The 23,305-nt window shown below is 35.5% G+C and overlaps 1 protein-coding gene across 1 annotated transcript; it reads left to right on the forward strand.

Moving 5' to 3' along the window:
• Positions 1-1,171: 1,171 nt before the first annotated feature.
• Positions 1,172-22,524, forward strand: LOC145594766 (formin-like protein 18). Its single transcript, XM_081651101.1, is given in 18 exon segments — positions 1,172-1,550; positions 4,797-5,497; positions 5,818-6,039; positions 6,193-8,063; positions 8,189-8,318; positions 8,913-8,984; positions 9,348-9,446; positions 9,639-9,680; positions 9,909-9,989; positions 10,071-10,121; positions 10,250-10,331; positions 10,505-10,599; positions 16,797-16,868; positions 19,143-19,259; positions 20,850-20,918; positions 21,703-21,769; positions 21,898-22,068; positions 22,071-22,524. Coding segments are annotated over 18 exon segments (4,053 nt in total). The 5' UTR covers positions 1,172-1,477; the 3' UTR covers positions 22,109-22,524.
• The last annotated feature ends 781 nt before the right edge of the window (positions 22,525-23,305 follow it).

Raw genomic sequence — 23,305 nt, forward strand, 5'->3', positions numbered from 1 at the left:
CAATGCAAGAAAATTAATTGGAGCTTTACAACATAATTGACCCTTTGATTTGATATCTAAGTACTTAAAGCAAAATTTTATTGGTAAAAAAATAATCTAATCATATTATGGAGTACTTTCTAAATTAGGGCTACCAATGTATTTGTATCAAACTATTAACCTTTTAAGGCATGAAATTAAATTTACCTACATTATTGCATTTAATTTTTTTTTTAAGAAATAAAATATTAGAAAATTCAACACATTTTTTATTAGGAAAATATTAGTAAATATCATTATTGCAAATCAAAATCCGCCAAAACAACTTTGAGGGAAGCCGACTTTATTATTGCAAATCAAAAGCCGCTAAAGATAAGTACACATTATTATTGCATTTAATTTATTTTAGTTTAGTTGTTGTCAAAAAAAAAAAAATAAATTATTTTAGTTTAAGGGAAATGAAATATTAGAAAAATTGATACTTCTTTTTACTAGGGGAGCCTACGCGCGCGTTGCGCGCGACATAATAGATGTTTATGGTCGAGTTGTAATAGCTTGTCATGACACCCAAAACCTATTGGCTATGCTTTTAAACGCATATACTAAGAAATAAATTGTTGACAATTATATCCTTGGGTAGGTACGGAAATGTAACACTTGAAAATATATAGATAAATGTGATGAATGTTGTATAGGTGTGCAACATTCTAAACTTTAGTTAAACTATTTTAAAATAACGCCCACATAAAGCAACAACTTTTCATTGTCCATTAACTAATGCTGCCATGAAATTAAACCATAACCTCAAACTAATGTGATGAATGTTGTATAGTTGTGCAACATTCTAAACTTTAGTTAAACTACTTTAAAATAACGCCCACATAAAGCAACAACTTTTCGTTGTCCTTTAACTAATGTTGTCATGAAATTAAACCATAACCTCAAACTTTATTATTCCATCCTCCATTTATTGTAATTGATTAATAATAATTTAAAGGGTATAATGGTCCATGCACTATTCATAAGAGCAATCTTCTACTTTTTACAAGGTAGGGAAATGAGAAATTTGCTAAATGAACTGTGGCACCCTTCTTTTAAAAGGAATCGTAACGCTTAGACATTTTTTTTGTTAAATCATTGCAATTCGAAACGGAGGTTGTAATAGAAAACTATAGGACAAAGCTCAGATCTCCCAATTTTCGACATTTTATCTATAATCCAAAATTCTAAAATTCTCTCTCTCATAGCCCACCACGTTGTGTTCCTCTCTTTGAAAGCGAAGTCATCTGCAGTTGTTGCAAGTGTGAAGGAGAAGAAAATAATAATTTTTTTTTTTTTAAAATACCCTAGTAAATTGGAGCTTTCTTAGTTCTGCAGCAATTTTTTTAATGATCTGTTAAATTGTGCGTATATATAACGATCTGGGTAACATCAGATGAAATGGGTTGACATTCTTTCTTGAAATTAGTTGTTGGATTTTTGATTTCAATTGGGAAAAATGGCGCTTTTTAGGAAGTTCTTCTACAAGAAACCACCTGATGGGTTGTTGGAGATTGCTGAAAGGGTTTATGGTATGTCTTTATTTCTGGTTTAAATTTGCATTTTTGGATGTTTTTTTCAGCAATTTTTAGAATGATTTGATACGGGGTTTGATATTTTGTGTTGAATTTGATGTAATTGTAGTGTACTTTTATGGATTTGATGATTTGAACTTAGAATTGAGGCCTAGAAATTGATGGGGTTTGTTGGAAATTGCATCAACTTTTTGATTGGTGATTGGTTGTAATGAGTGTGATTAAGGGTTGCAATTATTAGATAAATGCGAAATGGAGGAAAAGGATATTTGTAGACAACCAAGGGAGATAAAAGACTTGGTTCGTGCAACAAACCCCATATTGTTGGCCTTTTCGATTTCGGCTTTGGTATGGTTGTATGGTCTGACTAATCACCTTTGGGACCTGCATTTGTTTCTGTTGAGCTATGGTTTAGTTGATATTAGTGAGGGTGATTTGGAATAACTCAGATACGGATCTTCTTCTGACTCGTATGTTACACTAGTATGTTGCTAGGGAGGAGTTTGTATTGTTTGTGTTGTGGTGTCATTGGATCATAATTTGGTCGATTGTGCTAATGAATGCGGATTCGATTTAGCTAATAGCTGGAATTGTGGAAAACTATCTCTATAGTCTTTGGTTTATAGTAGTAGCAAGGCTATAAATTATTTGGAATGCAACATTTCCCTACATTAGGTGGGTATATATCAGGTTTCAGTAGCTTACTTGCTGGGTATTGTCTTGGCTAATTGGATCTTCAATGCTGTATCTGTAATTATTACTGGGTATATGTAAGTATTGTCTGGTTTCAGTCATATATAATTATCAACTGATGCTGCTGAGTTTTGGCTGAGTCTTTTCCTTGCTATTTATGTTCAAATGGCTGGTGATTGTCTATTTGTCTGTTGCGTAGTCTGGTTTTCTTAGCATAATTAATCAATGTGGGTTGGTTTTGGATAATACTTAATCTCTATGTCTGTGCTTTATTTTATGTGTTGTTAGAAACATGTTTTGTGAGATTTTGTATCTTCCCAATGTGGTCATGTGTATAAAGAAGTTTCATTGCATAAAATAGAGTAAGGATACGAGCTATTGATTCTAGATTTCTTCTAGGTGCTAGAGCCTAAACATCAGATACTAACCAACTTGCATGAGTAGCTGTCTACTTGTATAGTGTGGAGTAGAGTGTAATGAAATCATGATTGTTACATTCTTGATAAGAGGCTATGAGCTTTGAGAACCTTGTATTTACCCCTTTTGGCTCACTTGTAAGTTGTGAAGTTAAGACAACTTATGCTACCTGTTCTCCTCACCTTTAAATGGAACATATTACTTATTCTTATTAGAATTAGACCAAATTGACCAAGGCTAGAAAAGTTTAGACCTCACCGGTGTGGTCAAAATGTTGTGCTAATTAGGAATGGCAACGGATCGGATTCGGGTCGGATGTAACTAAATCTGAATCCGATCCGTTTAGTAAAAGGACCATGGACTCGGATCCGAATTCGAGTCCGAATTCGAAAAATCCGAGTCCGAATCCGATCCGACTCGTATTTTTCGGATCCGAATCCGCTCCGTTTATACGGACCTCCGAAATGATCCGGATATTTTATTTATTGATTTTTTTTTGTAATGTCATATACTTATAATTGTTTGTATTGTCATACCAAGTAAAGTATAAACATAACATACTACGTATTTAAATTAGGAACTTAGTTACATAACAAAATTTTGATACAAACACAAGCAAACAATTGTCCCAAGTTATAGAGCATATGCTCATACTCTCGGATTCGGACTCCATCGGACTTTACGTAGGGTCCAAGTCCGATCCGCCTCCTATTCGGATTCGGATCTATTTTATCGGATTCGGATTCGGACTAATTTTAAACGGATTTGGATCGGACTTTTTCCTTCGGATCGGATCGGATTCGAATCGAACTCGGATTAAATTGCCATCCCTAGTGCTAATATGGTCAAAATTTAGTCAAATCAAGATATTGGATCTGTTTCTTTTTTATTTTTTTATTTTTATTTTATTTTTTTATTATAATATTAGTGTGCAAATGCAAATATGGTCAAAATTTAGTCAAATCAAGATATCATCTGTTGAAACTTTAAGAAAGCATTTCAGGTGAAGAGAACATAGTCTTAACTGGTGTAGTTAGTTGTCATCTTGGAACTTGTGGAGTGGTTAAAAACTTAAAACTGATGTTCAAATTGGTTATAAGTAATTTTACTCTTCATGATTTCGATGTTCTGGAAACTGGTCAGAAACAAAAGAAGATTTTGTTTTGTTATTAAAAGAAGTATAATTAGATTTGCATATTGTGCCCAATGCTGCGCATGGACATCTATTTGGCTTTCTTGTTTCTCACTGAAAAGACTAATCTGTAGTTGAAGACCTTAATATATGGCCATATATATTTTACTGATTTTCTCCCCTCTTGTATGCTTTGCTTGTCTTTTTGTATCACTGTACCCCTCATGGTTTTTTTCTTATCTGTGGTTACATTCTATCTGTCCACTTTGTGGTACAATTTTTATGACTAGTCACATTTAATTTTCTATTAGGCTTGGTATTTAAAAATAATATTTTTGTTGGTATCCTGGAAAATCGGGTGAAATTGTTTTATGGAATAAATATAAACTGTCAAAGAAATTATAAATAGCTGTGGAGGGAGTAGCATTTGCTGTTTGTTTATTTGAAAATTTGTTCATGATTAATTTGGGTGGGGAAATAAGGTTTGTGGACAGGTTTTAAATTAGTTTTTATTATTTCAGGGGAAGAAGAAGATGGAAACTTATGTAAGACTTATGAATGTGGGTTTTTTCTTTGTTCTTGAGATCTGATTTGTCAATCTGTGCCACACAGTTTTAGGCATAATGTCTTTTTTTTTTTTTTAATTTTTTTTTTTAAATTTTTTTTTTATTTTATTTTTTAATTATTGGACTTGAACGTGTTACTAGACTTGGTCGTATTGATCAAGTTTCCTTGTGGATTTGTTTTGAATTTGTGAATTTTTGTGTTTGCTTAAGTAGTTTGGGTTTGGATGAGGGTATTTCCAACCGAGCTTTTTGTCTTCTCATTATGCATCCTTGCCTGTTCTCTCTAAATTATTTTATCTGTAACTGTTAGATTTCTGTTTATTCATTTGTTTGATAAAATGCTTTTGTGATATTTGTGACACATGTTTGATTCTTCTAGTTGAGGTAGGTGTTGAAGCTTACTGTCCTGATAATGAGATTTTTTTTGTTGCTTAGTCTTTGATTGCTGCTTTACTACGGATATGGTGGAGGATGATAATTATCAAGGTTACATTGATGGAATAGTTAGTCAACTCCAGGGTCACCTACCTGATGCTTCATTCATGGTTTTCAACTTTCGTGAGGGAGAGAAGCAGAGCCAGATTGCGAATATGCTGTCGGAGTATGACATGACTGTAATTGATTATCCTCGGCAGCATGAAGGTTGTCCTTTGCTCACATTGGAGATGATTCATCACTGTCTGAGATCTGGTGATAGCTGGCTCTTGCTTGGTCAACGCAATGTTCTTTTAATGCATTGCGAACGAGGTGGTTGGCCTATTTTGGCATTCATGCTAGCCGCACTCTTAATCTACAGAAAGCTATATAACGGGGAACAGAAGACACTGGATATGATCTACAGACAAGCCCCTCGCGAGCTTTTGCAGTTGATGTGCCCGTTAAATCCAATTCCCTCTCAGTTGAGGTATCTTCAGTATGTATCAAGGAGACACTTGGACTCAGAGTGGCCTCCCCAGGACAGGTGCCTGACTGTGGACTGCATAATGCTTAGGCTCATCCCTAATATTGATGGGGTTGGTGGTTGCCGACCTATTCTTAGAATCTATGGACGAGACCCTTCACCTGCTGCTGACCAAACTCCTATAATGCTATTTTCAACTCCAAAAAAAAGTAAAGTTGTTCGGCAATACAAACAGGTAAAAAATGGTTAACGATTTATCTCTTTGTCCTTGTGATATGTTTTCCTTTATTGTCAATCTTTCACTGGTCTGTATTTCGACTGGGTTGTAACTTGTAAGGTGTACTTTATTTTCTTATCTTCTTCTGGTTGGTGATGTTTTCTGTATATATTACATGAGATATTTCCATCTTTGATATTATGATTGAGGAGGTTGCTAGTCCTTCTTTCTCTGTTGTGATTTTTTTTTTTTAATTTTATTTTAAGTTATTTTATTTTTTTTTATTTTATTTTTTATTTTTTAAAAATGTTATGCTTCTTCTTCTGAGTATATTTCAGGCAGAAAGTGAATTGGTGAAGATTGACGTTAATTGTCATGTTCAAGGGGATGTGGTGCTTGAGTGCATAAGCTTGGATGATGATTTGGAACGTGAGCAAATGATTTTCAGGGTTATGTTTAGCACAGCATTTATCAGATCCAATATTTTGATGCTTAATCGTGATGAGATTGACACCTTGTGGGATGACAAGGATAAATTTCCTAAGGACTTCAGAGCTGAGGTACCCACACTCCTACCCCTTTGTTTTTGCTTACTCCACTTGTGTGTGTGTGTGTTTTTTTTTTTTTTTTTGGTGGTTGTGAGATTCAATGATTGATCATAGTATATAAGATAAAACTTTAATTTTGTTTTGGCTTTAATCCTTTTCGTGAAGGTTCTATTCTCAGAGATGGACTCTGCAACCTCTGGTACTTCTATTGATATGCCTGTTACTGAGGAGAAAGAAGGCCTTCCTATTGAAGCATTTGCAAAGGTGCAAGAGATTTTCAGCAATGTTGATTGGATAGATTCAAAGTCTGATGTCGCGCTAAATGTTCTTCAGAAAATTACTTCATCAAAAGAACTCAAAGAGAAATTGGAGATAGCTTCTCATGAGAGTAAAGAAAGTCTTGTGGGTAATTTGAAATCACTTGTCCAGGAAGACAGCATCATGGGATCCTCAAAAAGGACTCTTGAGAGGCAATCCCATTGCTCTTCTGAAACAACAGTAGACACCCAGATTGGCCATATAGTTGGACAGAAGTCTGATGCTTATAAAGAAGGTGTTTCAAATTTTGTCCTAGAAAGTTTGGAAAATGCTAGTCTGCCCGAGAAATCTAGCATTGTTGCAGTATCACATCCTCAACAAATTGACGAGAAGCTCTCAAAACAGTCCTCTGGTCCTTCTCCAGATGATATTGTGGTTCCAAAGAAGGGTCTACCAGAGGACTTGCTTCCTGTTCTTCAAAAATCTACTCAAACAAAGATAATATCCCCACGTATACTTCAATCTTCCCGTTCAAGCTCTGCCATATATAGCAATTCCATGCAAGGTTCTCCAAAACCTATGCAAAGGTTTCATAGTTCACCGTCTTCACTTGGGATTACAGCGCTTTTGCATGATAATGATACATACAATAGTGATGCGGTTGCTCATCAGGGGGCGATATCTCCACAATCAATGGCTACTTCGGTTGCTTTTGTACCTGAAGTATCTAAACCTGGACAAAACGTTCTCTCATCATCTGCATCATCTCAACTATCAGCCCCTCGACCGCCATGTCCTCCTTTACCTCATGTTCATTCAGTATCACAACATCAGGATTCTCCTCCAGCATTACAACCCCTTCCACAAGTAGAATCAGAAAATGATATTGTTTGTCGTACAAATCCATCGTCAATCCCTCCACCCCCACCCTTACCCCCTTTTAGATCTTCAACTGTTCAGAACACATCATTTCCTCCTCCTCCTCCTCCTCCTCCTTTTGTGAATGCAGGAGGCGCATCATCAGCACCACCTCCTCCCCCGCCTCTGCCAACCTCTTTTGGACAATCTCTTTCTTCATATACTAGGGTTCCCTTGTCAACACCACCACCTCCACCTCCTCCTCCACCTGTATTGCAGTCCCAGTGTTCTAGTGCTAGGAGCACATTGTCAATCCCTCCTCCTCCTCCTCTGCCTCCTCCACGTCTTCCTGAGAATGTTTCGTCAGCTATAGATTCAGATTCATCTATTAGCAGCACACATGGACCTGTCAAAGCTCCTCCACCTCCACCTCCGCCTCCTCCATGTCTCCCTGAGAATGTTTCTTCAGCTATAGGTTCAGATTCGTCTAATACCAACGCACGTAGACCAGTCAAAGCTCCTCCTCCTCCTCCTCCCCCAAAATTGCCTGTTTCTGTTGCTAGTCCTAAAATGCCTTCTCTAGTGCCTCCACCACCCCCACCTCCTAAAGGTACCTCTTCTAATGTTGGGCCCACAACTTCTTCTAAATCTCCACCTGTGCCACCTCCACCGGGTCCTCTTGGAAAAGGATTAGCAAGAGCTAATAGCTCTTCTCAAGATTCTCAAGTGGTTGGTAGCAAAGGACCAGTTCCTCCACCTCCTGGACCCACTGGTTTAAAGGGTAGGGTCCCTCCTCGTGTTACTCCGAGGAATCAGGGTCAACCAAAAAAGAATGTAAAGCCATTTCATTGGTTGAAATTAACAAGGGTAATGCAAGGAAGCTTATGGGCTGACGCTCAAAAACCTGATGAGGCTTCCAAGTAAGTATTTGATCCCTGCTTGAATTTTTTATTTTTTATTTTTTTTTTATTTTTTTTTTTTTTTAACTGTACAGTTTAGCCAAAGCTTACTGCTGAACCTTTGTAATATTTTCAATACTTGACAGAGCTCCAGAGTTTGACATGTCAGAACTTGAGACCCTCTTTGCAGCATCTGCTCCAAATGCAGACAAGGGGGTCACTGGAGGGCAATCGGGTCGTCGTACTTCAGGGTCTAAACCTGAAAAAATTCAGCTGGTAATTTGTGTTTGACTTTCAATGTTGGTTCTTAATAAAAAATCTTTTTTTTTTTGCTTGCTATTCATTAGTTTCCTTAGAATCACCTATTGTCAAATCCAACATCTGGCAGGATTTGCTGGGAGATTTAATGAATAAATAATTAGTATTGTAATTAATCTTTGGCTAGTGTTCTTCATTCAAACGTAGCATGTATTAGCTACTGAAAGGTTAATGAAAACAGACTCGAAGCAGGCGATTGGTAAGCTGTCAATTAGGATATTTGATAGCCTCCATCATAGTATTTGACTTCTTTGGGGCAAGGTCTTGGATATCTGAGCATCTTGAGACCCTACCTCAGTGTGAGTCATACTTGATGAATTTGTTGAAGAGGAAAGTGGTGCACTATATTGAATCAAAACAATCCCTGTCAGCAAATTTGTTTGGGCTGAGCCTTGTCTCCTCTTATCTAGTGAATTTATTTCTTGGCTGCGCTTTATTTATTATCTACTCTTGAGTGAGTTGAGTCTTGACATTATGTTATGTGCCTCTGCTGCCGTAGCAAACTAATGTATTTGCATTCTCTATTTGATTTTGTCCATGGCTTTTCTGCAGATTGATCTTAGAAGGGCTTATAATTGTGAAATAATGCTTACAAAAGTGAAAATTCCTCTGCCTGATTTAATGGTAAGGTCATAATTGTTGGTGTGCAAATTAAGCTTAGGGTTTGATGATAATTTCTATTGTAGAGAATTAATAGATAACTGAGCTTGTTGATTATTGTCACTCAGTAGTAATTAGGGAATTAAATCTTGGTTGTGGTTATGATCATGTTAGCAGTTGTGGTACCACTTTGGCAGGCAATGTTGATGGTTTGAAACTGTCACGGCCTATTATGATGGTTGTGGTTAGCTGAAAAACCTATAGTATGTGGTGGCACATGGCCCTGCAGCCAAGATTTATTTTCCTATTAGAATATTTAAAACAGAATGAATTTGATAGGGTATATCATTCTATTTTTTTTCTTTTTTGGTATCAACTTTATTGCAGAATTCAGTACTTGCTTTGGATGATTCAGCTTTGGATGTTGATCAAGTGGAAAACCTTATAAAATTTTGTCCAACAAAGGAAGAAATGGAGCAATTGAAGGTAAGTTATTAGACAGAGCCAAGTTTGGTCTTGAATGATCCATATCTTTCGGATATTTGTTTACATTATTGTCTATATTATGTTGTGGGACTATATTGTCCTTTTAGAAATCATTGTTTTATTTCTTGTTTACAATTTCTTGAACATTTTGTCTTTCTGTAAGTCTTATGTTAAAAATTCTGTCTGGTTCAGGGATACAAGGGTGATAAAGATAATTTAGGGAAATGTGAACAGGTTAGTCAATTCTTTTTCTTCTTCTATTTTTAACTTTTTTACCTTGCACATCAATGGTTTTGAACATTATAGGAGACCACGATCAGTGAAGATCAAGATGACATAACCAATTAAATTAATTCGATGCTTAGTATGTGGTTATGCCAGGGCTTGATTAATTGGTTGCTGCTATATTATATTGAAATAGGGCATTTTGATTTATTTATACTCTTTTTAATTCTGAAACAGTTCTTCTTAGAGTTAATGAAGGTGCCTCGAGTGGAGTCGAAACTAAGAGTTTTTTCATTTAAGATACAATTTACCTCTCAGGTTTGTTGATTAATTTTCATTATGATCTAGTTCTGCAAAATTATTCTAGATTGTTGATCTGTGTATTTTTAATACTTTCAGGTGTCCGATCTTAGAAAGAATTTACAGATAGTGAATTCTGCATCAGATGAGGCAAGTATTCTCCGTTGGCTCTTGGCCTTTTCCATCGCCTTGTTGTTTGTTGGATTTTTTTCTTTAGTTTCTTTCCCGAAGTGTTTATTAGTATGTGACTTTGCAATGACATGTCTTTCCATTTTCAGATTAGATCATCTGTAAAGTTGAAAAGAGTCATGCAGACAATTTTGTCTTTGGGCAATGCATTGAACCAAGGGACTGCTCGAGGTGGGCCGAGGTTTTCTTGATTTATTTAAATTCTTTCTTATATTTTGTGTGGGCTACAGGCTCTTCTTGTAATCATCACTCACATCTGTTGCATATTCAGATGCTTCCACTTTATAGTTTGATATATTCCCTTTTCTTTTTTGGCCTTTGAATATCCATGAACATGTCTGCAGGTGCTGCTGTTGGGTTTCGACTGGATAGCCTCCTTAAACTCACAGATACACGTTCTCGGAATAGCAAGATGACTCTTATGCATTACCTGTGCAAGGTAAATCAGTTTTCCTAAGTAATTTTGCATAATCTTCATATGGCAGTAGACATAGCATGGACAATTTGACTCTTGTGCCTGCAAGTGCAAGTGCATTACCTGTGCAAGGTAAAAAAAAAAAAAAAAATTGTATTGCCTCTACACTATTTGTTTATCATGTACATCCTTGCTATAAATTATTGTCTTTAGATGTCAGTAGAAGTAAATTGGAAAATATAGCTTTTGTGCATGTTAACACACTAATCTTTCCCCCTTTATTTTGTTTCTCTTCTTGGCTTGTCTGGTAATGAGAAATGAATTTCTTACTAAGCCTACTCTGCTTGTTTATCTTGTGCACCCATATAAAGTGTTATTATATAACTCTCCCTCTGTTACAAACTCCTTTTATCTATAAGGTGATGATCTACTCCCTCTGTCCCTAAATGTTTGCTCTATTTGCATTTATTTAGGAGTTTTAAAACTTTGACTACATATTTCTAGAAATCTATTAGAAAATATTATTATCTTGTTAGGTCGTAGCAAGCAGTTTCATTATATCATTTTTTTATACTAACACGTTTGCGATTATAAAATCCGTGAAAATGTAAATGGGGCTACATTAAGGGATGGAGGGAGTAAGATGTATTTAAACGGAATTGCCTATTTATTTAAATCTTATATCCACTATCAAGTTAGGCTCATGTCATGGGATGTGACAAAGTTTTACACTGATGGCCTACCAAAACCCTCCTCCTTTATCCGGAGGGTATTTGGTATGTTGCTTTGGTACTCAGAGGGTGGCAAGCAATGAAGTGGTGAGTTTGGATGGAAAGGATTTGATCATGAGTGAATGTTTTAAGTATCTTGGGTCAATCATCCGGAAGAATGGTGACATTGATCAAGACGTGGCACATAGGATTAAGTCGGGGTGGCTTAAATGGAGAGCAGCTACATGAGTGTTATGTGATCGAAGCATTCCCTTACAGCTTAAGGGAAAATTCTACAGGACTGCCATAAGACCTGTGTTGCTTTATGATACAGAATGATGGGCTTCCAGGAAGGAGCACATTAAAAAGATGGAAGTTACGGAAATGCACATGTTAAGGTGGATGTGTGGGAACACTCTAAGAGAAAGAATCAGAAATGAGGTTATTCGTAAGAAAGTAGGGAAAATCGCTTGCGTTGGTTTGGGCATGTAAGACGGAGATCCGAGGGTGCACCGGTTCGAAGAGTGGAAGAGTGGGATTATGGAGGGGTGAAACGAGGGAGGAGGAGACCGAAAATAACTTGGTTGGAAGGAGTTAGGAAGGATATGAAGTATATGGATTTGCATGAGGATGAAGCATTGGATCGTAAGGGATGGAGGAGGAAGATTTATGTTGATGACTACACGGAATAATCAAATTTGGTTCATGATAGCCGACCCCGCTTATGGGATAAAGGCTTTGATTGATTGATTGATCCACTATCAAGTTAGCTGATCTCATTATACTTTGTCGCGGTACCTTTTTTTCAAGGGGACATTTATTATCCCTTTAGAACTATTTTTTATGTGTTGTACTAGAATACAATGCAAGGGGTAGGTTTGGTGTATTAACTCTTGGAGTTATGTGTGCCAAACAGTATATTCAGTCCTCCGCTTTACCAACTGAGCTATTCTGACCATTTATTTTCCTTATATAGAGTATCATATTCTCATTATATTTTACTTTTATTACTTTATCACGTATGTCAATGAAAAGGATGAAAGGTATTACAAAGTCCTACATAGGTACTAAATGTTGGTTCAAAGTTATCTATAATTTTACTGATTATCTATAATTGGTTGTTACTGAAATTGATGGCTTAGTGAGAAGCCTTGCTGGTGAGCTACTTTTTCTAGTAATTTTTGGAGCACCATCGTTAATGGAGTATGAATTTGATAAGAAAGTGATGTGGGCTTAGCCAGATTACTAAGGGATACTAAATTCAGTTTCTCTTTGTAAGGTAGTTGATGGACCTAGGAGAATGAACTTCATAAGTAGTCAAAAGAGAGAGGGACTGATCTTGAAACTTGTTAAGATCATGTCTTTCTTTTGATTTTGGCCTATGTCGGAGGAAGCAGAGAGGTCCTATTATTAGTGTTAAGGTAGAGAGTTTCTTTAAGCAAGAGGAGTTCCTAATGCTATTTTAAATTTGGAGGATGACTGTATGCTTTCCCTGTGTGTTATCAAGAACTATAGGAATGATGAACAAGGATTTTTCTAAAGTGCTTTAGTAGGTATATGAAAATGTGGTGATTGTAATTTATATCTGCATGAGTTGGGTATTCATTTCTTTTTTACATGAGAACAAGAATGGGTTGTGAAGTAATTAATCTTTAGGCTAGTTGGCTTTCTACTCTTTTCGCTTATGGTGTATACTCCCTCTGTCCCAAAATATTCTTGAAACTTATCATGACATGTAGTTTTAGGAGGTTATTTGTTATTTGGTATTAATTGCTCCCTTTGTCCGTTAAAATTTTGTCTCATTTTCTTTTTTAGTTTATTTTTAAAAGATTGTTTCATACCATAAATGTCTTTGAAGAAACACAACTTGACTCTCATAGACATTACTTTTGGTCCCATGAATTTTCTCTTTCCGAGAGAGAGAGAGAGAGAGAGAAGGGGGGGTGGGGGGGGGGGGGTGGAGGGGGAGAGAGGGAGAGAGAGAGACTGAAGGAACTGTAAGCACGTGATGCTGGGCTGTTTTCAGCCTCTCTTTTAATAGTGAAAGGTTCATTAGAACTATGTGAAATCACTTCCTTGATGAGTTGTTTATTTTTCTTGGGATTTAGTGAGTCTGCATGAGATTTGATACTGGAAAGTGGCATGAGTTGTTTATTTTTCTTGGGATCTAGTGAGTCTGCATGAGATTTGATACTGGAAAGTGGCATGAGTTGTTTATTTTTCTTGGGATCCAGTGAGTCTGCATGAGATTTGATGCTGGAAAGTGGCATAGTTACTTCAGATGCTCTATCAACATTACTTCTAATATTTCCATTTAGCATACTCCTGTGCTTTCCATCTTCTTTCAAATCCCTTTTGAAAGAATTATGGGAGATGTTCTTTTTCACGGATGAGGGGAAGAGTTGGTTTGCAGAGGTATGAAGGACGGATGCTTATTTTATTGGTAGAATGTTCTTAAAATGAATCAAATTTTACACTCTTCATGGAAATGTGGAATAAAAAATATGTGGAATAAAAAATTAGAGAGAGGAAGCCTGGGATGAGGAAGCCCTATGTCTCTTCTCTTTACTTTTGCACTCAACAGTCAGCACTAGGGGTGAGTGTAACATACTAACGGGATACCTTGTCAAAATCCAAGGAACGGAAACCGGAACTGAAACTGAAACCTGTTGAGCAGATTCTTGAAAATTGAGAACAAAATACAATTTTTTTTGGATAATACTCACAAGCTTAAAATTCTTACAAATCACAAATACAACAAACCAACCCCGGTTGTTTCAATTTTTTTTTCTTAAAAAAAAATTGGGCTTGTATTTGTATATGTTTTTAATATTGGGCTCGTATGAATTGGGCTTAATTGAAAGGTTCCGATTTCAATTTAGTGTACTTAGAACTTGAACTGTGCTAACAAGGTACCTTACAAGTTCCTGTTCCAAAATTTTGAGCCGATTTCAATTTAAAGACTTGGAACTTGCAACAGGCTCCCAATCTTATTACCCGGAATCAGTACCCATGTTTTTATTTTGCTCACCCCTAGACTCATCACTATACATGATGCCTAAGAGATTAAGAAGTTCAATCACAATTTCCTCTTTACAAGTACTCAAAAGTACTATCTAGCATGTTGACTAACTTGCAGTTACATCAAACGTTTACGATTCTCTTAATAGGTAAGTGTCTTTCGAAAATAAAAGGGTAAGTGTAGATGAGGGACTCATTTCGTTTTTAATTGTCAGGCTTTTTATTCGCATTTTCATGAATTATGTTTATTTGTATGTGGAGTTATGAGGCGAGTAATTATCTACTTTTTTTAAAATATCATTTATGCAACGGTTACATATCTTGGGATTTTTTTATTTTTTATTTTTAACAAAAATATCTATCATGACCTCATGTGTGTCTTATAACTTTGGGAGGATATTGAGGTTTTTTGGAGACCTCTTTGCGAAGTTTTTTTAGATTTTCTTGGTAAAGAATAATGATAAAATCTTTTAGAGTAAGCGCTTGTGGATTTGATAGGGTTGTTTACTTTGCATTTCTTTGGTATTGTTTTATGGAAGGGGGTTTTTTCCTATTTGTAAAAAATAAAAAGTGGCATCAGGACTTAGGAGGTATTTGGGAATTACTTCCTCCTATTTTTGTAGATGACTGATAGCCCTTGGTACACTTCTTAAAAAAGAGGAGAGAGAGTGTATAGAGAGTCTTCAATTATGCTTTGTTTAAGAGTAGTCAATTGATTGATTTAACCTGCCAGCTCACCACTAATCACCACACCAACCAGTCACCACAACAATTGAGACTTCATCTTCAACTCTTCAACTTCTTCCCCATTGTTGAATCTGAATTCTCCGCCGCTGTCCAGTTCTTCCTTATTTTAACCCCTTCTCTCTCCCGGGCCCAGAGTCCAGACCACATGCTCTTCCGCTGACTTTAATTTTTTCATCTTCAGCCCCTCTTTATCTTCTCTCTCTCCAAAATACCAAAAACATGGTGGTGGGTTATAGTGGTGAGTGTTCAGTGGAGGTGGTAGTTTGGTGGAGGGTGGTAATTTCAGCGAGGAGAGAAAAAATAGATCGAGCACAGGGTGAAGGTGGTTTTCAGCGAGTTGGGGTGTTCGTCTGGTGAGGAGGATGTTGAATTTACTACTTGTGTGTTTTCGTCTGTCTGGGTGGCGGTTTGTGTTTTTCGGCTGGAAGACCTGGTAGGTGGTTTGCAAGGAATCAATATTAAGGAGAGGGCATGTTAGTCATAGTCTATTAGTAGTGACTTGGTAATAAGCTAGAGGTTTGTTAGGAGGTATTATCTATAAATAGGCCTCATTAGGAGGAATAATGATCATGAAGAATATTGTGAGGTTAGTTATTGGGAGAGAGTGAGCCTCTCAAAAGCTCATGTTAGGAGAGCATCCACCTCTCGAAAGTGGAATTATTATTCTATTAGTGTAATTCGCATATTATCAATATTATCAGCATTTTTCTTCCCTAATTTATGCCATAGTTAGAGCTGTAATCATGTCAGAATCCATGCTAATTCCTAGCATGGTTCTTGAGATTGGGATGGTATTTTGTTAGATTGAGGTGGTTGTTAGTTGATAAGGTGGACTAGGTGCTAGTATGTGTGTTTTCGGCTGGAAGACCTGGAAGGTGGTTTTTGAGATTGGGATGGTGTTTTGTTAGACTGAGGTGGTTGTTGATACGGTGGACTAGGTGGTGGTATAAACTATAAAGGACTAGGGTGGTGGCTCGATAGGGTTACCGATGGTGGTTGTGGTAATGTGTAATTATGTGGTAAAAAAAAAAACAAAAAACCTTCCACATATTTGTTATAAAAAACTTTCCATTTATGGTATAGGTTAAGTATTGGTGACATTTTCATTTTAAGAAAGTTAGTCAAGTACATATTTAATAAACTATAATCATTACTTCCTTTTGCTCTATTTGACTTTTATTGGTCTTCAAGACTTGTCTTAAACTGGATTTATCTCCATTTTCATGTGTAAAAATTATAAAAATCATATATTAATAAAATGTACAATGAGACAAATCCTACAAGACCCCTTATGAGTATATGACTTTATTATCTCTTTTACATTAAGAGTATTTTATGATCAAAGATTATAAAGTTTGACCCATATTTTTCAATGGGTCAAAAAATTAGGGACAAAAGGAGTTTTTATTATGTGTTTTTGGGATTGTTATGTGATTTAATTTCATCATAGCTATAATGTATATGAAGGGCATAATGGTAATTATTGTTTTGTGGATGTATATGGATTAGATTTTAAATAGTCAGAGTCCCTATGAATGATCTATGTAGCATCCTGCCCTTTTTGTTTGTTTGCTTCTTTGTTATGCAATATGCATTATGAAGTGGAAAATTGTTTATTGTGCTAAATCTAGACATCTAGTGAGATTGTTAGGACAAATTCTCAAGAGTGACCTCTAAATTAGGCTTTGTAATATAATATTGTATTTAAATTTGCCGCACTGTGAACTTCTTGTTAAACTGCAGATTCTTGCTGATCAATTACCTGAGGTATTGGATTTTCCAAAAGATTTGGCCAATTTGGAGGGGTCAACAAAGGTATATAATCTTTGTTTAGTTAATATTGTCATTATCATACATTTTTATTGCTTCATCTAGTTTGTAAGGAAGGGATAATAAATATGCCAAATGGTTGAAATTATGTTATAACTATGTGCTAATCCTTTTTTCTCAAGGTAAGTGTTATCATCGTCCTGTTATTATGTGAATATTTTTAGGTTGGATAAGGTTCCTATATGAAGTAATGAACTGTGTTTTTTTGTTTACAATAAATTAATTGCCGTTATTTATTTTGGCATGCTTTCGGATTAAGGCTTTGATTGATTGATTGATTGATTGATTGATTTCTTAAAGTCTCTTGTAAATCAGATACAAGCAGGAGAGTTAGAAACTTAGAATCATTAAATAAGCTACATTTCTCTTTGGTGAACATGTCAAGTGTTTTTCTGGATTGGAATTCAAGCTCAGTTTTAAGTATTAAAGGGAACTCACAGAGGGAACTATGCCTCCTATCCAATCTTAATCACAGACCTTGTTCAGATTCTCACCAGCGACTTGCTACATTAAATCCATCAGGTTCTCAATTTTTTCTCAAGGCTGACCTTATGGGTTGTTCCATATATCACTCTTAATAAAAAAAACGCTGTAATATTTTCCTGATATGCCCAATATTGTGCCCCAGCTATATATTGATGGTATGATAATTGTAGCATTTAGTGCATGTAGTACCGCTCCGGCAAACTCTTACCTACTGCATGAATGACAATTATCATGATAAGAGATGGAAAGTGTAAATCCAACCCGAGCAATAATACATTTACGAAGTATAATTTAATACAACTCCCTCAGGAGTAGGAAGGAGTTGTCAAATCTTGTGATTAGAAAGAAATAAGCATTAAATTTACTCCCTTCACTCCTTTTAGCTGTTCAAGATGCTTTTTCACAGCTAGCCACCTCATAATAACCGTTTTTTTTTTTTTTTTTTTTTTTTTTTTTTTTTTTTTTTTTTTTTTTTTTTTTTTTTTTTTTACTGATATCTTTAGAAAGTAGGTAGTGGATAATGATTTTTCTAATACACACCTTTCTTTCTCTCTCTCTCTGTTGTATTGGTGAGTATTTAATTATTTATTGTTAAAGTTTTTCTCTGTGATTGAAATATTCCAATAACAAAGCAAAAAAGTGAAAATATTCCAACAACAAAGCAAAAAAGTGAACTAAGAGAGTGATGAATTTACATTTCTAAGTCTCAAAACATATCGTAATAATAAGCACTTACATGGAAAACTCAAATCGTAAGATCAAGTGGGACTTGCTAAATGGATAATTTTGACAACTTTGTGGAGGAAGTATTATCTTATCAATTGTATGTATATAGGTATTGAAGGCTTTGGGTGAAAGTAGTAAGAATTGAAAAGATATTTGTAGTAATTGATATGTTCTAACAATCCTCTGTATTTCTTTGTGAGAAGTCCTCGGTCTTGCCTACCCAATTAGTTCTTCTACTCACTGTTTTGCACTGGAATTGTACTAGCACTGAGACTGCTGCTGCTGCTGTTATTGTTAGCTGCACTGCTGTTAGCATGCCACATCATTGCTGCTTAACTGAGATTTTGAACAACTATTCTCATTTATGAGGAAACTACTTGATTTATTTGAAAGTAACTTGTTGTTTTAGAATCCACTGAAGAGGTCCCCTGGACACACTATATAGAGTATAACTTCTCTTGAGCGGATTGAAATATAGGATTTTATTGCAAGACAATCAAACTAAGATGCTGACAAATATTTTGTTGAGTATCTAATGGCCTTCAGGTCATGAAGTTAAAACTGCACCCTGTCCATAGAATTTCTTTCTGTAGCATAAGTTGAGAGGATCTGACGTGTAAGAGAAATATATATAGCTTTGGAGCATTTCCACTGTGTATGTGACTATGTGTGTACTTTTAAAGCTTATTCTGAAATCAGAGCAGGAAGAACTGAAGAAGTCCAATTTAATATGACATTTAGAGAGGTGCATGACCTCTGCTCTATTTGAACTATATCTATGTCATCCTTCAGCGTGGTGCTAGATTACTAGCCAGATCTTGCGCTGTAGCAGTAAAATAATTGTATTGTACGTATGCATATATCGTCAGATACCTTTATTTCAACCCAATTTTTTGTCATGATTTTTCATCCTGTATTATAAGAGGAACTGCATTTTTTTACATCCTAGGCTATGTATTTTCTCATCCTTCATAAAATAAGCTTTAATTTACTTCTCCTTTATCAACTAATGTGTATGCATGAGATTTATCGACATTTACTTTGCAGATACAACTAAAAATCTTGGCAGAGGAAATGCAAGCTATTAGCAAAGGGTTAGAAAAGGTTGTTCAAGAGCTGACTGCCTCAGGAAATGATGGCAGTATCTCGGAATGCTTTTGCATGGTTAGTGTTTAGTTCTTACTTTGTATTCCTTTGTGCTCACTTCTGTTATAATAGATCATATGGTTCCCTAGGTGATCTTTGGTTCATCAGCTTAGATCAAAGCACCATGAAATAATAAATTTTCACTCTGATCTTTCATATGGACTTTTCTTAATTTTTTGTCATTTTGTGTTAGATTAATGTTTAATACATGTGGACTCTTTTCTTCTACTTTGGTGTGCCAATATTTTTTTTTGTACTTTCATATATGTGCCATTTTTTAGGCTAAAACTATTTCATTAATTGAAAGTCATACTACAACATACGTATCTTATTGGATCAAATAAATCATCCCTTCTGTAAAATTATGATTGTTGTATATCTGATCCTGTTTGTTCTTCATGCCCTCTTTCATGTCGCTGCTTCATACAGCCTTAATAATGAATGTGCGTGAGTCGCAGCAAATAAGTGTTTATTATGGCTGAATAACCTTTGTGCTGCTTGGTTTGCCTTAGAAAGTTAGAAATAAAGAATTTATGATGCATATGGCCATTGCTTTTTTAAACTGCCCCATTTGTGAATACTACTAACAATCTGCTAGGCCAGACTGATTCTAGCTCAGCCTCAACAAGAAGACTGAATTGCTGAAATAAGGAAAGAATAAATAGGCAATTAAATAGTTATGTGTTGCTGATAATCAAGCTGAAATACACTAAATACAGGCTAACCACTCATTTGAGAGGAATGACACAGTGACACTCCCACACTACAAATCTGTTATCAAATTTCAGAGGACTTTCTCTGTCAACTGCTTGCCTATTTATAAAATTACTGACTTGCACAAAACTCAGATACGTAACTAACTTCTTTACTGAACATTCACAAATACGCCTTTAACTAACTCAGAAATTATTCCTCTCTTATTCTCTCACTATCTTGTAGAATGTTTGTATGTTCGGGGGTCTGTTTAGACTGTATTGATGTCCTGCATTATCTTTGCAGATTCGTATCCTCTCTCCTGTGCAGATTAGTCTATCATTTGTGTGTGTGTGTGCGTGTGTGTAGAGAGACGCAGGGGCGGGTGATGAGAATCGACATATAATTATAATTCATTGACTGATCTCTTTTGAAGATAGAATGTTTGTTTCCGATACATCATGCTTAAGTTACAGTTCTCCATAAATTATATCCCCTGTTTACTCTGTTTTAGTGTGTTATCTTGGGAATATGAACATCAAATGCTGTAAAAGATCTCACATAAACCACATAGTTACATGACCCTTATCATGCTCTTAATATGCCACTATGCCCTAATGACAAATTTAAATTTAAATTGCTGTCCTGTTACTTTGGGTTATGCTCTAAGAATTTTTATCGTTGTCACTTTATTTGCATCCTTTAGAGATTTAATAGTCCTTTGTTTTTAGTGATAATGTAAATCCTCTAGTGCCAGCCAAAGACCTGCTTGATTTGATTAGTGTGCAAATGTGCTAAAAATATTATATGTTCTCAAAATGTTAAGACATCTCAAAATTCTCAACTGTTGAACAGATTTACAAAGTTTTATTTAATTATCTTTCTCAAGTTCTTTTTTAACATCATTTTGAACAGATCTTGAAGGATTTTCTTTCTTACGCGGAAGGTGAAGTGAGGTCCTTGGCGTCGCTTTATTCTATCGTGGTATGTTTATATTGTTCCTTGAGGCTTCATTCTTTTGAACTTATCGGAGCTTATATGGATTTATCGATCGTTTTCATTTTTAGTTTTGAATGAACTTGAGTAGCGCTTATGTGAACTTATACAACAATAACAACAGCAGCAACAACAACATCAAAGCCTTAGTCCAAAAATGATTTGGGGGTCAGTGAACATGAATCATCATAAGGAAATGTCCGAGAAGGAAAAAGAGTATAGCAAATAATCGATTGATTAAAAGCTGGAAAATGTGTGTAACGTTAAAAAGATGAGTATACAAACAAAATTTATGAGAGTTTTAGAAGAGTAGAGGGGGTAAAAAGGAGAGGAAAAGCATTGATACTTGTTTTTTTTATGTGAACTTGTATGAATATTTTTTTTTCATGATACTTGTTTTGATAATAAAAAGACTAGCATTTTGTTTTTTCTTGTTAATAGAATGAGATTTATGAGAGTAGATGTTTCGAACTAAGGTTTTTGGCTATTAAGGGAATGGAATATGATCTCTGCTTTCTTGCTGGAATGATACGAAGTATATTGTAGCTACCTCCATTAGTTGATACTTGATACAAACATGTAGTGAAATTGCTGATCTTTTTGAAGGGCAAATTGGTGTGTTCATTCATTCAACTAGTGGCCACTTACTAAGGGAAAATCACTCCATTTGGCTACTCTCTTTCATGCTGAAAAAAGCTTACATAGGCCTTAGCTGAGTTTCTCTGGTTTAATTTACGATATTATAATTAAACCTTATGATGTATGTTTTCAGGGCCGAAATGCTGATGCTTTGGCTATGTATTTTGGTGAAGATCCAGCAAAGGTTCCATTTGAACAAGGTACAGATCCACACTTGCTATTAGTGTGTCTTTGAAGTGTCAAAAAAAAAAATGATGGGTCTTTTGGCCAATTTGTCTGCAATACTAAGAGCCACTCAAGTAGTACTTTATTGACGTTTTGGTTGCAGTTGTGTCAACCTTACAGAACTTTGTTAGAATGTTCCATCGAGCACATGATGAGAACTGCAAACAGCTTGAGTTTGAGAAGAAAAAGGCAGAGAAGGAAGCTGAGAATGAAAAGTCGAAGATGAATGCTCATGCGAAGGACCCTGACCACCATGTGCAGCAGTCCCCTCGGAACTTTGGCACTGTGAAATAAGCGATCTACTCATAGCTTAACCCAAGGGCCATCAATTCACAAATCTCTTGGTGGTTCTGCCAGAGGAGAGCAGTAGAAGCTAGTATGCTCAATGTCGTGACTTGTGAGGAAATACACGAAACTCAAACAGGGAGCTAGTGAGGTATTTGATGGCTTCGTGACACATAGATTATTGATAATGTACAGTGTAATTCATTTAATTGTAGTTAGAAAGGTTAGATTATATGGCTAGTGATTTGATTATTATGGGTTCTTTTAGAGCTTTAGCTGTAAATTTACCCATCTTTGTTGGGTACCATTCTTTGAAGTATATGTATATCAGGGACGCCAGTTTTTCATAGTCCCCTATACGACCGAGGTGATTGTAACAGATGAATAACATTATTGGTGTAAAAACATTTACCATCTGAATATTTTTGTGAGTTATTTTACAGCATATCTATTTTCAACTAAAGTCTCGTATTCTAATTTTCGTCTTTGAATTCTATTTTAGCCAACTCCTGAGTCGACTGACTTTTGTGATACTTAGAACGAAGCTGATTAAAAGAACAGAAAGAAGAGCAAGTCTTACATGCGCAACAAGATAAATGGTAAAAAAAAAAAAAAAAAACCATTTATTTCTATGTTTACCAAAGGAGCATTAATATAATCACAAAAAATTAAACATGACTAGGATATTACCTAATATAGAAAGGGGTATGCTTAGCATTATATTGCATCCATATAAAGACACGAGAGAAATGACGCATGGTCGCAACTCGGACCCAGTATATTCCACCAAGTCTTCAATTTATACTGGACTAGGCACTAGTCTATCACTATGAGTAATTAATGAGATTTGACCTACTTTAACTTCCTATAACCTATATATTGTTTTATTAAGCCAATAAGCTTGACTTTAATACTTGAAAAAAAAAAAACAATGTAACGCTTTAAAATACAAGGAAATTAATTGATATGAGTACTATTCTTTAACAGCAACTTCTTAATGTGGTTGTCACACACTCACACCGTGTGACAGGGGTTATTTATTTAAGAGTTACTTGTATGAGTTACATATTAAGGTTACTTGTATTAGTTACTTATTTAAAGAGTTACTTGTAGAGTTTACTTACTCAATTGCTGAGCGCAATTTCCATGTGAAAGTAACTCTTAATGGACCGAGTAACCCTTAAATAAATAACTCATGTAACCCCTAATCAAACAAGTAATCCCAA

This window comes from Chenopodium album, chromosome 19 (genome assembly GCF_948465745.1).
Source record: "Chenopodium album chromosome 19, dcCheAlbu1.1, whole genome shotgun sequence".
NCBI lineage: Eukaryota > Viridiplantae > Streptophyta > Magnoliopsida > Caryophyllales > Amaranthaceae > Chenopodium > Chenopodium album.